General features: G+C 35.4%; 1 protein-coding gene across 2 annotated transcripts in view; it reads left to right on the plus strand.

Annotated features, from left to right (window-relative positions):
• Positions 1-16001, plus strand: part of NCAM2 (neural cell adhesion molecule 2) — a 545626-nt gene that overhangs the window by 401727 nt on the left and 127898 nt on the right. For both annotated transcript variants that reach the window (XM_070455106.1, XM_070455107.1), the window contains exon 9: positions 3672-3822. In XM_070455106.1, the coding sequence (XP_070311207.1) occupies positions 3672-3822 (151 nt within the window). The remainder of the gene's footprint in view (positions 1-3671; positions 3823-16001) is intronic.

A 16001-nucleotide genomic window follows, 5' to 3' on the forward strand; every position in this document is an offset into this window, starting at 1 on the left:
AAACAGTTTAACACATGAATGTGAGAAAGAAAAAAGATAGGGCATACTGACTACCTTAGTATTTTAAATTCTACCATTTTTACTAATATTAATAGCATGCTAACTTACATGAATAGCTATCTACAAGTCAAAGCTATATCATTTATAACAGGTGATAACCAAAGGACTTGTTTATTTTAAAGGTGGGTAAATTTACTTTTTAATGTGCAGAAGGACAATATTTTCCCTAATGAAAGAAGGATGTTTTACATTATTAATAATGTATCTTATCTACATTCTAATAAATATATTAAGTACAAACTTTTTCATCCATAGTAAAGAATAGCTGAAGAATTACATTTACTTTATACAATTATATGTAAATTTCAGTATGAGTTAATTTGCCTTATAAAAAATTAGAATGTATTGATTCTGTCCTAGATGCTAGTCCAGATGACTTTTACATTAAGTGTCATTAAAATGTCTTGCATTTGTACAACTATAATATCAATCTGCAGGATAAAACCCAAAGTTTCAGATAAGACCAGGAAAAAGCAATATGTTTCAAGAAATGCATTGATTTCAAAGAATATTATACACACACACACACACACAGAGTGGTCAGTGAGGGATTATGAATATAAATTGGTATTTGGCTAAGAAGTGGAAAGAATGGTGGTAGAATTCTGCCATATAGATATGAAAGAGATAAAGGGGGAAGGATTAGAGGCAGATATGTGAAGGCTGCTTAGAGAAAGATAACACAGGATATTCATTGCAGTACAAGTAGTTCAAATTAATTGGAACCCAAATTACTGATACCCGAATTATAAGGTGTCCTTAAACAGAAAGATAATGCCATATGGAAGTCCATCAACATCAGGCTAAGGAGTTGGCGGAGGCGATATAATGTTATGTGTAATTATAGAAAATTACTGGTGGTGAAACCATCATAAAGTAGTTACAAGAAATAAAAGTTTGCTTTTTTAAAAAAAACATCTTATTCTTAGCTTCACAAAAAAAATTTCTGCAGCTGGAATGAATTTTTTGCTAAAGAAACATAGGAAATAACATAATGTAGAATTTTGCAGAGTCAGGAAAGCTTTTTTGGTCACATTCTTCCTGAGTGTGATTGTTCTCTCTGGAATCGAGAGACGCCTGTCAATATCCTTCCAACTCAGCAGCACAACTGAAACTCTGAATGGAGAGGGAGAAAGCAGATATGTCTAGGGGAACACAGTTCCTGAAAGTTGGAAATGTAATGTCAAGCAAGATGATAAACTGAAATGTATCATTACTTAGAATATAAATAGATGAATAAAGGTTCAGCAACTGATCCAAGAGTGAGAACATAGTATAGCATGAGGGATGGGAAATAATTAGTATTAATATCATTCATAGAAAGAAAGATACCTGGAAGAGGGCAGGTGATGCTGGGTGGGTGTGATGCATTCATCTGCACATGCTGGTTTGAGATCTGTATCAAATGGACTTTCCCTGCATGTGATGTATCTTATTTCTGAAGCTCTTATTTTCCTCTCTACTGAGGGAGAAAGAATGACTAAAGATCTCGGTGTAGATGTGGTCAGGCTAAGAGTGCTCAAATGAAATTGAATAAAAAAGCGCTAGAGTCCAGGCCAGAATACAGAGACCCCAAGGAAGCAAGGAGGCTATAATCAAAACCAAAACAAAGGAGGCTGCAACTAAAACTGGGAGAAAAATCAGGATCATGCGGGTGTCCTGAAAGTCAAGGGAAGTCAGCATAGAAGAAAGGAAGGCAAGTTCAATAGGATTTAGCAATGAATGGTGGAGGTGGTTTAGTTGCTAAGTCATGTCCGACTTGTGTGACCCCATGGACTGTAGGCTGCCGGCCTCCTCTGTCCATGGGGATTCTCCAGGCAAGAAAACTAGAGTGGGTTGCCATGCCCTTCTCCAGGGGATCTTCCCAACCTAGGGATTGAACCCAAGTCTCCTGCACCACAGACATACTTTACCAAATGAGCTACCAGGAATTAACAATGAATAGAGGTGCAATAAAGGCCAAAGGATATTGTTTTAGTTATGAAACAGCAGTTAGTTACCTTGTATAACAATTGGCCATTTTACTTTGGCCAATTATTCATTCTTTCTGATTTTTAACTTCTGTGAATACTTGCATTTTGTTTTCTGTCAATTAAGTAAATGGGTTTAGCAGCTGAACACCTTAAAAATTGGCAGAATAGAATGCCCTTCAGATTGAAAACTTCAGCTTACTATTTCTTTAGTAATACTTGGAAGGTGGGAAACATATTTTTGACAGAAATTTTGGTCTAAGTTGCATCCCTAATATGCTTTTGCTTATTTCTTTATTTTTGAAGACCATTTCTCAAATAATAAATTATCAGTAATTAATGGGATTATTTAATGATTGCATTCAAATATAGAAGTTAAAAGCAAATAAAGTAACCATATTGTACCCCAGTCAACATGTTTGAAAAGGCCTTTAAGATAGTCTAGTAAGGGACTTCCCTGATGATCTAGTGATTAAGAAGCACGCTTTCACTTCTGTGGCTCTGGGTTTGATCCCCAGTGGAGGAAATAAGATCCCACAAGCCATGCAAAAGCATAGTCTTTTGATATTAATAAAAATGATTAAACATCATTTTAATAATGCAAAGTACACACATGCATTGAAATTTATTTGAATCTGTCATACATAAAATTATACAACCATTATACTGTGTATAATAACATACATATTTCAATTAAATTAATGACATATTCTATTGAACACTAAAACATTAAATATTAAAAAGAATCAATTTGATAATGGTAGAGCAGATGTCTTCAATGAGTTATGAGGTGTTAAGTCCACTGTGAATCTTAATAATAAAAAGTAAAATTGAATGAATAAACTACCTCTGTTTTAATATGTGTGCTATTAAGGTATTTACATGGTTTAAGAAAACAATTCTGGATATGCTAATTGTGTTGCACACAATAATTCTTATTTGAAATACAGTCTATAGACTATAGGATTATAAGTAATTCCTTGACTTGAATCATGTTTGTGGAGTATGTGAGTAATCATTTCCATGTTGTTTCCAATGACTTCCTTTTAATAGTGTATCTATGATGCATATGGTACCAGTTATGCTTATAAGCAATACTGTTGCATTCATTCAAAAATGAAAACTATAAATTCCTTTTAAATTCTTTAATTTTCATACATCTTGGTACATTCTGCTTATGTGGTGAAGTAAGAAACTAAAGTACGGCAGAGGTATTTTTGCTGGTAAGCTGTAGCCAGAATTAAATAGGCATTGTTGTCATTTTGCTGTTTGCAAAGAACACAGCAGAAAGCCAACAACAAAATCCTTGCACCACCTGGAAAGTCCCTAGAAGAACATACTAGCTTTATAAAAAGCAAGTGAACGTCTGAAAAGCAAAGAGCATGCTAAATAAAAAAGGTTGATAAAACATGTTTTTATTATGTGCACGTCAGTGTCCCTGTAAACAAGTGGGCACCTAAAATGGATAAGCTAAAACCAGTAAAGTATAAATATGGAAACAGTGCTTTTTTGAAATAAAAAACAATACAGTTAAGAGTGTGTTTTCAACTGTTATGTCAATGATAAATGCAATATATTTCATCATCACTTTACACAAAATAAGCATGCAATCTTCCTTTTTCCCCGAATCAATGTAAACAGAGCCCAGACGGACGTATTGAAGTCAAAGGGCAGCATGGAAGTTCGTCACTGCACATTAAAGATGTGGACTTGTCAGATTCAGGGAGATACGACTGCGAAGCGGCAAGCAGAATTGGAGGGCACCAAAAGAGCATGTACCTTGACATTGAATGTAAGTTATTTTCATTTTTTCAGTTGTGTATTAAGACAACTTTTTTCTTCTTTGAAAAACATGAAATTTTGTAGGAAAATCAAAGCACAGATGTAGTTCATGTTGCAGTATTTGATGCATAATATTAGAAGGAATGTAGCCAAAGTCAGTTATTAGAGACATCTAGTGGAGGTTATGGGCGATTTCACAATACAGATTTGACTGTATTTAATAGTCAATACTGCTTACCCTAAAAATTGCGACTTTTTAATAGAACGTGTAGCCTAAATCACAGTGTAAATGGAACTATATTAGTTATCAGTAATTGATCAACATCTCCTTAGATTTTTATCTGTTTATTCCTAATATTATTGGTCCTGTGTTTCATGTATTAGTGAGAATTTCATTTCTCATTCAAGTTTTGTTGAATTATTTTACATCCTCATAAATTATTGTATAATATTTAAAATACATATTTAGGATACTCTGTTTTGCAAGGACTGATTGTGAACCAAATTCAAGTTGTTTTTGATTACAGGTGCAGTCCTTTTTTGCTTTTAAAAGCTTACATATTGGTTTATTCAGCTTTTTCTGGAATTGTTCTCTAAGCAATACTTTAACTGCATCCCACAAATAGTGGTTTATTGTGTTTCTCTTGGCTGTCAGTTGAAAATAATTTATATTTTTGTAGATTATTTCATCATTGGCCAATATTATTTGTGAGGATATGTTTAGCCTTCAGATATTTAGCATTTCCCTAGATATTTTACTGTTACTAATTTCTAATTTAATTCAGTTTTGCTTCAAAAATATTCTCTATATGGTTTTGATTATTGTCGTATTTTTTGAAGTTTGTTTAATGTCACAGCATATGATCTGTCTAGTGAATACATAATATGTACTTGAAACACATATATGTTCTTTATATCTTCTATGTATTTACCAAATCTGTTTTGTTCTATTAGAATGATGGTTGTTAAAATCCTCTACCATAATTGTGAACTTTTTTCTCTCTCTCTTTAATTCTGTTTATTTTTGCATTTTGTGTATTTTGAGGCCCAGTGACACAATATACATTTATAGTCTGTATCTTCTCTTAGTGTCTTGTTGTTGATATAACCAGTGAACATGAATTTACTTGCTGTAAACAATACCATGTATTATTTTAATCTCTTGATATCAGAGGTAAGAAAGGATTCTTACTGGGATAAAATCAAGTGTTTGTAGGGTTGTGTTTCTTTGTGGAGGCTCTACAGTTTCTGGAATATGCCCACAAACTTGCAGTCTCCTTCCATCTTCAAAGCCAGTAATGGTACAATGAGTCTCACATCACATCACAACATTGATTCTGCTTCCTTCTTCACATTTTCTCTATCTTTGACTTGCCTGCCATTTCACTGGACCCACATTGGATAATCCTGGATAATCTTCTCAACCCAGCATCCTTAATTTAGTCACAGCTACAAAGTTCCTTGGGCCATGTAAATTAATGTACTCAAAGGTTTGGGATGTACTTATCTTTGGTGAATCATTTTTCTCTCTCTAATATATGTCTTCTTCATGAATGATTCATTTTCTCCACTAATCCCTGACTAGATGTGTTTTGTCTGATGTACGAATAGCTATTCAGGGTCTCTCAGAGTTATAATCTGACACTTTCTATTAAATGTAAAAGCTTTGCAACAATACAGATGCCTTTACAAGTGCTCCACACTGATCTTTTAAAAATTTTTTTGATGTCATATGTATTACACCCATATTCATCTTAATTGAGGCTCTCACCAGAAATTATGATGTTTTGTTTTAATGAATTATAGCTATATTAAGGAACTTGAAAGGGAAAAATATTATTTGCTCATAGTTTTATCATTTCTTTTTTGTCTTCTTTCATCCTTACAGACCCAGATTTTCCTCTGATATTATTGTCCTCCAGTCTAAGGATATTTCTTTTCCATTTATTGTAGAGCATGACTGTTAGGGATATCATCTATTCTTTTTTATTATTATTATTATTTTCATCTGAAAATGTTCTCCCTCTGTATCATTCCTGATGATATTTTTTTCCCTTGGAAGGAATTCTGGGTTGTCATTTCTTTAAAGATGAGGTTCTTCTGTCTTCTCATCTCCTTGGATTCTGATGATAAATCCATGGCAGTTTGATTTATTTATCCCTTGTATGCAATGTGCCATTTTTCTAAAGCTGATTTCGATTTACTTTCTTCATCTTTGTTGCTTATAATTTTGACTAGGATATATCTAGGTGTGATTTTCTTTGTGTTTACTGTTTGGGGTATACTGAATTTCTTGAATCTATAAATTTATGTTTGTCAATATATTTGACAGCTTTTAATCTATAAATATTTATTCTTTTCTAATCTCTTTCTCATCTCTAGGACTTTTAACTACAAACATATAGACTTTTTGACTCAAAAATCTCTGAGACATTGTTCAGTGTTACAAATCTATGTTTCACTATTCTTTAGATTAGACAATATCTGTTGTTTGCTTTTCAAGTTAACTGATTCTCTGCTGATAATCTCTTTACTGCTACTGAGTCCATTCAGTTAAACTTTTGTTTTATTTAAGATATTAATTTTTTAGCTCTAAATTTCTATTTTTTTCTATTTTGTATTTTTTGTTTTTCTGCTGAGATTTCCTATATATACCTTTATCCTGTATATGTTTTTGTTTACCTCATTCAACATAGTTAAACTCAGTTCAGTTCAGTTCAGTAGCTCAGTCGTGTCCAACTCTTTGTGACCCCATGAATCGCAGCACGCCAGGCCTCCCTGTCCATCACCAACTCCCGGAGTTTACTCAAGCTCATGTCTATTGAATTGGTGATGCCATCCAGCCATCTCATCCTCTGTCGTCCCCTTCTTCTCCTGCCCCCAATGCCTCCCAGCATCAGGGTCTTTTCCAATGAGTCAACTCTTTGCATCAGGTGGCCAAAGTACTGGAGTTTCAGCTTCAGCGTCAATCCTTCCAATGAACACCCAGGACTGATCTCCTTTAGGATGGACTTGTTGGGTCTCCTTGCAGTCCAAGGGACTCTCAAGAGTCTTCTCCAACACCACAGTTTAAAAGCATCAATTTTCCGGTGCTCAGCTTTCTTCACAGTCCAACTCTCACATCCATGCATGACCACTGGAAAAACCACATCCTGACTAGACGGACCTTTGCTGGCAAAGTAATGTCTCTGCTTTTTAATATGCTGTCTAGGTTGGTCATAACTTTCCTTCCAAGGTTAAATTAGCTGCTCTAAAATCCATATTTAATATTTGTAACATTTGAGGTATCTTGGAGTGTGCATATGTTAACTGTATTTTCCCTTTAGAATTGTTCATATTTTCCTGGTTCATGGAATATTGAGAAATATTGCATTGTATCATGGATGCTATAAATATTATCCTGTGCAGACTCTGGGTCTCAACAAGCATCTGGAAAAAAGTATTTTAAGTAGATAATCATCCCTGAGTTCTGTGTTGTCTCCTATAATCAGTTATTCAAATATCAGTTGATTTCTTAATGTCTTTGCTATGCATTTTGTATCTGTTCTAAGTATGTAGAGTTCAGAGTTTAGGCTGAGTATTCTGTGGTTTTATACCCAGAATCATGGCATCTCCTTCTCAAACTCTTGTCTGGAGTAATCCCCACACTATCCAACCTGTATTGGCTTCTTTCCAGAATACCTCTATATTTCTGGATGTGTTTTATGTCCAGAATCACTTTGAAACTCCTTATCTAGCACCTTCCCTCTAGGCATAGCAATGAGGCTGGGGGAAAAAAAAATGAACAAACAAAACGAAAACAAGGAAACTAGTTTTCATTCCCCTCCACAACCCCAATTTTGTTTGGCTCTCCCTACAGAAGCATTAGGGTAGTGCTGTTGCTATTGTTTTATTTGATTTGTGCTATTTCCAGTCTTTTTAATTATCACCAGTAGGGAAGTTGGGCTATCATAGGCATGCTCTGCAAGCAATTTTTAATTTGTTTCCTCCACTCATTTTTTTTTTTCAAATTTTCCTTTTATTTTTTATAATCATATTGGCTGAACTGGTAAAGAAGCTGCCTGCAATGCGGGAGACCTGGGTTTGATCCCTGGATGGGGAAAATCCCCTGCAGAAGAGAATGGCAACCCATTCCAGTATTCTTGCCTGGAGAGAGAATTCCATGGAAAGAGGAGCCTGGCAGGGCTACAGTCCATGGGGTCACAGAGTGGAACATGACTGAGCAACTCACACATACACACACACACACACACACACACACACACACAGCTTTAAATAAACCATTACCCTGATCAAAAGATTGTTTGATTGCAAAGACCTAAGAAGTTAAGTTCTTTTTTCTCATTCAATGTATCAATCTTCTATGTAGTCAATTTTATTTAATTTGACATTTTTATCTATACTCATATGACATCTATCTGCAAAGTATAGTAAGTTCTAGGTATGTGAATTATTTCAAATTCTAAATTGTGAGATGGGGTCTAGTGGTTTGGAACACCATGGCCTTGGGTCAGTACCTGGCCAGGGAACTGAGATTCAGTAAGCTCTACGCTGTGTCTTAAATAAATGAATGGCTTTAGCTGAGGTTTAGAGTTAGATATTCAGATTTTTAATGGTATCTTTTACCTCCAAGGGCTTCCCAGGTGGTGCCAGTGGTAAAGAACCCACCTTCCAATGCAGGAGACATAAGAGACTTGGGTTCTATCCCTGGGTCAGGAAGATCCCCTGGAGAAGGAAATGACAACCCACTCAAGTATTCTTGTCTGGGGAATCCCAGTGTCAGAGGAGCCTGGCAAGGGAATAATTCTTTGGATTAAGGCTGAATTTCATGTAAAGCAAATGAAAATATTTATAAACACACTATCAAACTTGAGTCATGCATTCTGTTGACATATTTCCTTTTTCACAGTCTCTAAATGAGTGGTCTTTTGCTTGTGGATTTAACATACACATCCTGTGTCTAAGCTGTGGCCTCTTGTTTTCTTCCCATGATGAGTCTCTTCTAAATATCTGTTACATAAGAATTGAGAATCTCTGGAAGTCTAGCTTCCTTTTTGATTAAACCAGATTCTTATAGTATTTCTTTATATGCTTTACTCAAAATATTCTATTTTTCACAATCAAATTTATTCATTAATTCCACAATGTTGAAAGTCCAGCTCACTTTTGAAATTTTATGATACATTTAAGAATGAATTTTAGCTTCATAGCAAGACATAAATGTGCCCATGTATGTGCCCAACTTTTACTCTGTGGTAGGCATATGAGATTATTACCTTCTAGGCACTTAGTATAATTTATTAAAACTGAACCCTGAAAAAAAGTTTTAAAATGGATGAATATTATGATGACAATTTATTTATGGTTAGTTATATATTTAAAATTTATTTATGATTAGTTATATTCTAGTAGGGGCTTTAGAGGTGGCACTAGTTTTAAGAACCTGCCTGCCACTTCAGGAGACTGAATGTGATGTAAAACAGATACAAGTTCAATCCCTGGGTCGGGAAGATCCCCTGGAGGAGAGCGTGGCAACCCACTCCAGTATTCTTGCCTGGAGAATCCCATGGACAGAGGAACCTCACAGGCCACAGTCCATAGGATCTCAAGGAGTCAGACATGACTGAAGTAACTTAGCAAACACACATATTCTAGTAAAAGATAAATGTATACTTAGATAGAAAATAAAATAATTATTCATCTTATGTCACTAACTGCTAAAATTCATATATTTTTCATGTATCAGGAACACTATAATGCCATTCGTCTATGTTGTGGTTCGGTTGCTGAGTAATGTCAGACTCTTTGTGACCCCATGGACTGCAGCACACCAGGCTCCTCTGTCTCCCTCTACTTCTTGGAGTTTGTTCAATTTCACGTCGATTGAGTCAGTGATGCTATCTAATCATTTCATCCTCTGCCACCCCCTTCTCTTTTTGCCTTCAGTCTTTCTCAGTGTCCGGGTCTTTTCCAGTGAGTTGGCTCTTTGCATCAGGTGGCCAAATAACTGAAGTTTCAACTTCAGCATGAGTCCTTTCAGTAATATTCAGGATTGATTTCCTTTAGAATTGACTGATTTGATCTCCTTGCTTTATGAGGAACTCTCAAGAATCTTCTCGAACAACACAAATGCATGAATTCTTTAGTGCTCAGCCTTCTTTATGGTTCAACTCACACATCCATACATGACTACTGGAAAAAGCATAGCTTTGACTATATGGACCTTTGTCGGCAAAGTGATGTCTCTGCTTTTCAAAATTCTGTCTAGATTTGTCATAGGTTTCCTTCCAAGGAGCAGGCATCTTTTAATTTCATGGGTGCAGTCACTATCTGCAGTGATTTTGAAGCCCAAGAAAATAAAATCTGTCACTGCTTCCACCTTTTCCCCTTCCATTTGTCATAAAGTGATGGGACAGGATGCCATGATCTTAGTTTTTTTCACCCTCATCAAGAAGCTCCTTAATATATTTCAATGGAATGTAATGCCATCAGAAGTTATTCATGTGAAAAAATATTTACATTTTAGAAATGATAAGAATATTTTCATTCTCCATCTTTGATTCAAAACAGTATAAAATTATAAACATTACAAAGAAATTATACATTGTCACACACATTTTACCAAAATAGTCTTTACTATGTAATTCAAGAAACTAAATTGTAATATTGTAAGAATGAGTGGGAAAGAATTGAGCCATTTATAATTTGATACCAACCACATTTGTTACAGTAATACTAAACTTAGAAGGTGTTTAGAAGATTACATCTTTTTTTTGTTGTTGCTCAAAACCTCTTTTATATTTCAGTTTAAGCAGACTCCTTGGCATCCCGCCAGTTTATTTTCAATATTCCAAAGGCATTACCCTTTCTAAGAAGCAGGAGTTTAACTAGAGTTCCAATTTATAAAACACAGGAGATAACAGGCATGTGATATGTAGTTGAATGCAATAAGCGCCAATTACATAGCATGTTTGATTACAATTAGAGTATCATTAAGTTTTGTGACTAGGTACTCATTACTTATTATCTATTAATTAGATTTAATTATTTTGTGTGACAAATTTAATTTAACAGTTACATGGTAACAATGCATGTTACAAAATATTGAATTTTTCATTTGCATTTTTTTCTCATTGAGCTCTCTGCACCTGCTTTTATTTCTTGTTAGAGATAATAGCAATATTTAAATGCATTTTCTCCTGTATAAAAGGAGTTAGCTATATCAAAAAAACTCTTAAGGATATAGAGAGATTAACTCATCTTTTAATACAGATTCATGTTACTTCCATACATATTCCATTTATCGTATCACACAATTATTTCCTCAAGATTTGCAATCACTCAAAATAACTAATTCTGGTAGCATTCTCTGCTACATGTACTGGATGAGGTGGGTAAGGTGTAACCATGATTTTAACATTTAAAAATAGTATCTCAATAAGCAAATAGAAATTAGAAAAACTCCTTGTTTGTAGCAGACAAGCATTTTATATCTACAATTAAAATCTTGTCTTATCAACCTACCTTATGCACTCACCATAATACATTTAAATTGTTCAAACTTTAAAGAAGATGGTGCACTTATAGAAGTAATTTGGTTCTAATACCAGCAACTACTTAGATTTTATATCCAACATGATATTTTCAGTGACAACACCTGAAAGAAATATCAAGTTTATGTCTACAGCCAGAAGATAAGAAAATAAGAGGAGAAAGAAAGGTGAAAAGATCATTTCACTGCTCATCTGTATTATTTAACCCAGACTTTACATGAACCCTCTGTGAAAACTTGAAAGACCTAGCATTCTTCATGTGTACACATACTATAGCTTTAGTTTTATCACATTTGTGGCTATTTCTGACAGGTATAATTGATGCAGATTAAATCTTGTGAAAATGTGCTTTAGAGATTATGATGATGAAAAGTTGTTCAGGAATTTTAGGAAATATTTAACCCTTGAAAAGATACATCTTAGATATGAGTAACTATCAACAAACAGATGAAATAATCATTTTGTTTAACTACTGGATTTATCACTACCTCTTGGCACTTACTTAATTTCCCAGAAACATCAAACCCAAGCTTCAATTCACCACATTTTTCTGCCCTTCCTCTGGAATGAAGACCTTGTCTCAGTGATCCCATTTCTTCCTGGTACAGTGAATGTCCTAGCTTGTGCAGCTATAATGAAATATCTTAGGCTGGGTGGCTTTAACATAACCTTTTATTTCTCATGATCTGGAGGCTGGAAAGCCAGTATTAGGATGCCATAATGGTTAAATTCCTGGTGGGTGCTCTTTTGCAGGTTATCTTCACATGGAAGGAAACTTACTATAGATAAAGAGACATTTCCTCTCTCTTCATCTTTCATTAAGGGTATTAACCCCATGATGAGGATTCTATTCTTATGACTTCAACTAAAATCAATTGCTTGCCAAAACCCCACCTCTAAGCACCATTACATGGAGGATTAGGGATCAATATATCAATTTGGAGGGGACACAAAATCCATTGATAAGAATGAACTTTCTGTGTTTGACAGAGAAAACCACATCACAGATAGAACTTTACGGGACTAGGCTGCACATTAAGATCACATCTTTCCAATCCTTCACTGGTATCACTGAGTTTTGTCATCTTGAAGATCCTGAAAAATATGCCAAGACCTTGTGGTATACTGCTTACAGCCTGTCTGAGTCTGTTTGAGCTGCTGTAATAAGGTACCATAAACTGGGTGACTTATGAAAAACAGAAATCAGTTTCTCACAGTTCTGGAGACTGGAAATCCGAGATCAGGGAGCCAGCATGGTTGGGTTCTGGTGAGGACATTTTCCAATTACAGATCACTGTGTTCTGGTTCTATCCTCCTATGATGGAGAGTAGAATCTGAGGAAAAAGCTCTCTCCTAACTCCATGGGGCATGGATCCGGCTCATAGGAGCTCCACCCTATGACCTTATCTATTCCTAATTGCCTCTCCAAAGCCACACCTCCTGATCCCATCACATTGGAACAGTGAATTTTATGGGAACACTGACCTTCAGTCCATAACAGTGCTCCCCCTACCTCTCCTCCTTCTTAGGATGTGGAGTTATAGGTTTGTCTTCTTGGATTTGTTATCTGATTCCTTAGTCTAGAATAGCATGACCATCAAAAGTTAAGGTACCTAATTCTTGAAAAAGACCAGCCCAACAATTTGAATCTAATCAGCCATAATTCTGTGGCCATAAAGACATAAATCTGAATTTTGGGGTTGAGTTTCAGTGGAGCAAAGGCAAGAACAAGCTTTTGTTTTAATACTGTCCAAGTATGGTTAATATTAAGCCAGGTCACAGTATGTGATGGTGTAAACTTGATAGCAATTTTTCTTTTTAATGTATTGGACTTTGCTAAAATAATATTTAAAGTCATAGTAATATGAGCTATTCCTAGATTTTAATGGATCTACTGAGTCTAACCCTAGGTCATTGGTCAAGTGATTTAAATTACCAAAGCTTCAGTGTATTGATTGGCTCTAAATTTATTATTTTATTAATTTAAGCATTGTTGTTGTTTAGTTGCTGAGCAAGTTTGTCCCTTTTGAGACCCCGTGGACAGTAGCTGGCCAGGCTCATCTGTCCATGGGAGTTCCCAGGAAAGAATATTAGAGTGGATTGCCATTTCCTTCCTCCAGGATATCTTCCCAACCTAACGATTGAACCCAGATCTCCTGCCTAATCAGGTGGGTTCTTTACCACTGAGCCACCAAGGAACCCTGAGTTTAAGCATACTAAGGTTCAAATTTTAATTACATTCTTTCATTCAGTAATATTTATCAGGCATGTACTACACACCAAGTACTTTTACAGGTGTTGAGAATGTAGAATTATAATAAACAAAAACAATAGACTCTATGGACCTTACATTCTAGCAATGAAAACCAATGATGAACAAAACAAAGTAGAAAAATATATGAGAATCAATGAAAATGGCTCAGGAGAAAAAAATAAATAAATAAAGCCATGCGGTTAGATACATCATCAGCTAATGTCATAATACATATACATTTAAACACTCCAAACCTCAGTGACATGAATTAATACTTCTCTTGCTCAACTAGAACCAGCTAACCCTGAATAGGGAACTCTACTGCAAGCAGCGACACTTAACTCCATGTTAGGGGTCCAGTAACACCTGAAACCAGACTTAAGAGATGGCAACTACAGGGAGGAAACTATACCATGGAGATGGCAGAAGCACAAGAGTGCAACTCAATAGAAAAAGCAAATTTCAAGCATTTGCTCCTCTCACATTGTAAAAGTCATGTGGTTAATCCTAACTAATATCCATCCAGCAGGAAAATGCACTCCTGTTATACCTGGAGGGCTTCCAGAGAGGATATTGGCTGAGTAAAACAAGCTATATCAGGGGTTCATGCCTATGAGTGAAATTTCAGGTAGTTAATTTTAAAACAATATTTCAGTTTTGGGAATAGGTATGTTAACACATTTCTCTTAAGTTGTTTTAGACCCGCTTATGTTATCACCACATATGGAATAAGAAAAACCAACATACTTTACAATAGGTTGTTTTAAAGACATTAAAGAAGGAAATAATATTTGTATATCTTCATTTAAGAAACATCATAATAATTACTTGGTTTCATAATAATTATTGTGTAACACTAGAAGCAGTGTATTAACATTGTTTTTCAAAGATGTGAAAAGACTGAAAGAGCACAAAATTTTGCAAAAGACTGAAAGAGCACAAAATTTTGCAAAATATCTAGGAAGCTGGGATCTACTTATGTGAAACTGCTTAGAAAACATGACATAATTAATGCACATATAGTTAAATATGTATCATAGAGATTACACAACTGAGCAGTAATAGAGAAAAAAAATCCTCTTAGAAAAGTGAAATTATCATGGTATCTTAAAGAAGTAGAGCTGAGAATCAGATAATAATGATTCAGTACCTATATAATCTTAAAACCGATATTGCTCATTTGACTTACTCTATTTATTCAAATAAGCCCCTTTATTTTGTGGGGTATATTTATATGGTCATCTGTAGTAAAATGTCATCTCTCCTTTAGTGACGTCACTCGGTCATGTCTGACTCTTTGCGACTCCGTGGACTGTAGCCTACCATGCTCCTCCGTCCATGGGATTTCCCAGGCAAGAGTCCTGGAGTGGGTTGCCATTTCCTTCTCCAGAGGATCTTCTCAACCCAGGGATTGAACCTGGATTGCCCGCATTGTAGGCAGATGCTTTACCATTTGAGCCACCAGGGGATCATACATACTCTCTTTTAGTATTGCTGTCAAACTGTTTCTGCCCCTGTGATGAAGATGAAGTCTTAGTAAGAGTAAATAACCTCTTTAAATGATTATTTTTAGCACTATAGTTATCTCAAAATACTTCATAAACAGAATTTCAAAGAGTTCTTATTACATACAAATATTAATAATTCAATGACAATCCTCTTTGTTTAGGGACATCTTGTTTTCTTGGGCCTACTGAAATATCTTTTGACGTCCAGTTCAGTTGAGAACATGTGTCCGACTCTGCAACCCCATGGACTACAGCAGGCCAGGCCTCCCTGTCCATCACCAACTCTAAGAATTTACTCAAACTCATGTCCATTGAGTTGATGCTATCCAACCATCGCATCCTCTGTCGTACCCTTCTCCTCCTGCCCTCAATCTTTCCCAGCAACAGGGTCTTTTCAAATGAGTCAATTCTTCACATCAGGTGGCCAAATATTGGAGATTCAGCTTCAATATCAGTCTTTCCAATGATTATTCAAGACTGATTTCCTTTAGGATGGACTGGTTGGATCTCCTTGCAGTCCAAGGGACTCTCAAGAGTCTTCTCCAATACCACAGTTCAAAAGCATCAATTCTTCGGTGCTCAGCTTTCTTTATAGCCCAGCCCACATCCATATATGACTACTGGAAAAACCATAGCCTGGACTAGATGGACTTTTGTTGGCAAAGTAATGTCTCTTCTTGATAACATGCTGTCTAGTTTGATCAGAACTTTTCTTCCAAGGAGTAAGCATCTTTTAATTTCATGGCTGCAGTTACCATCTGCAGTGATTTTAGAGGCCCCAAAAATAAAGTCAGTCACTGTTTCCACTGTTTCCCCATCTATTTGCCGTTAAGTGATAGGACCAGAGGCCATGATCTAGGTTTTCTGAATGTTG

The sequence above is a fragment of the Odocoileus virginianus genome, chromosome 25 (assembly GCF_023699985.2).
Source record: "Odocoileus virginianus isolate 20LAN1187 ecotype Illinois chromosome 25, Ovbor_1.2, whole genome shotgun sequence".
Lineage (NCBI taxonomy): Eukaryota > Metazoa > Chordata > Mammalia > Artiodactyla > Cervidae > Odocoileus > Odocoileus virginianus.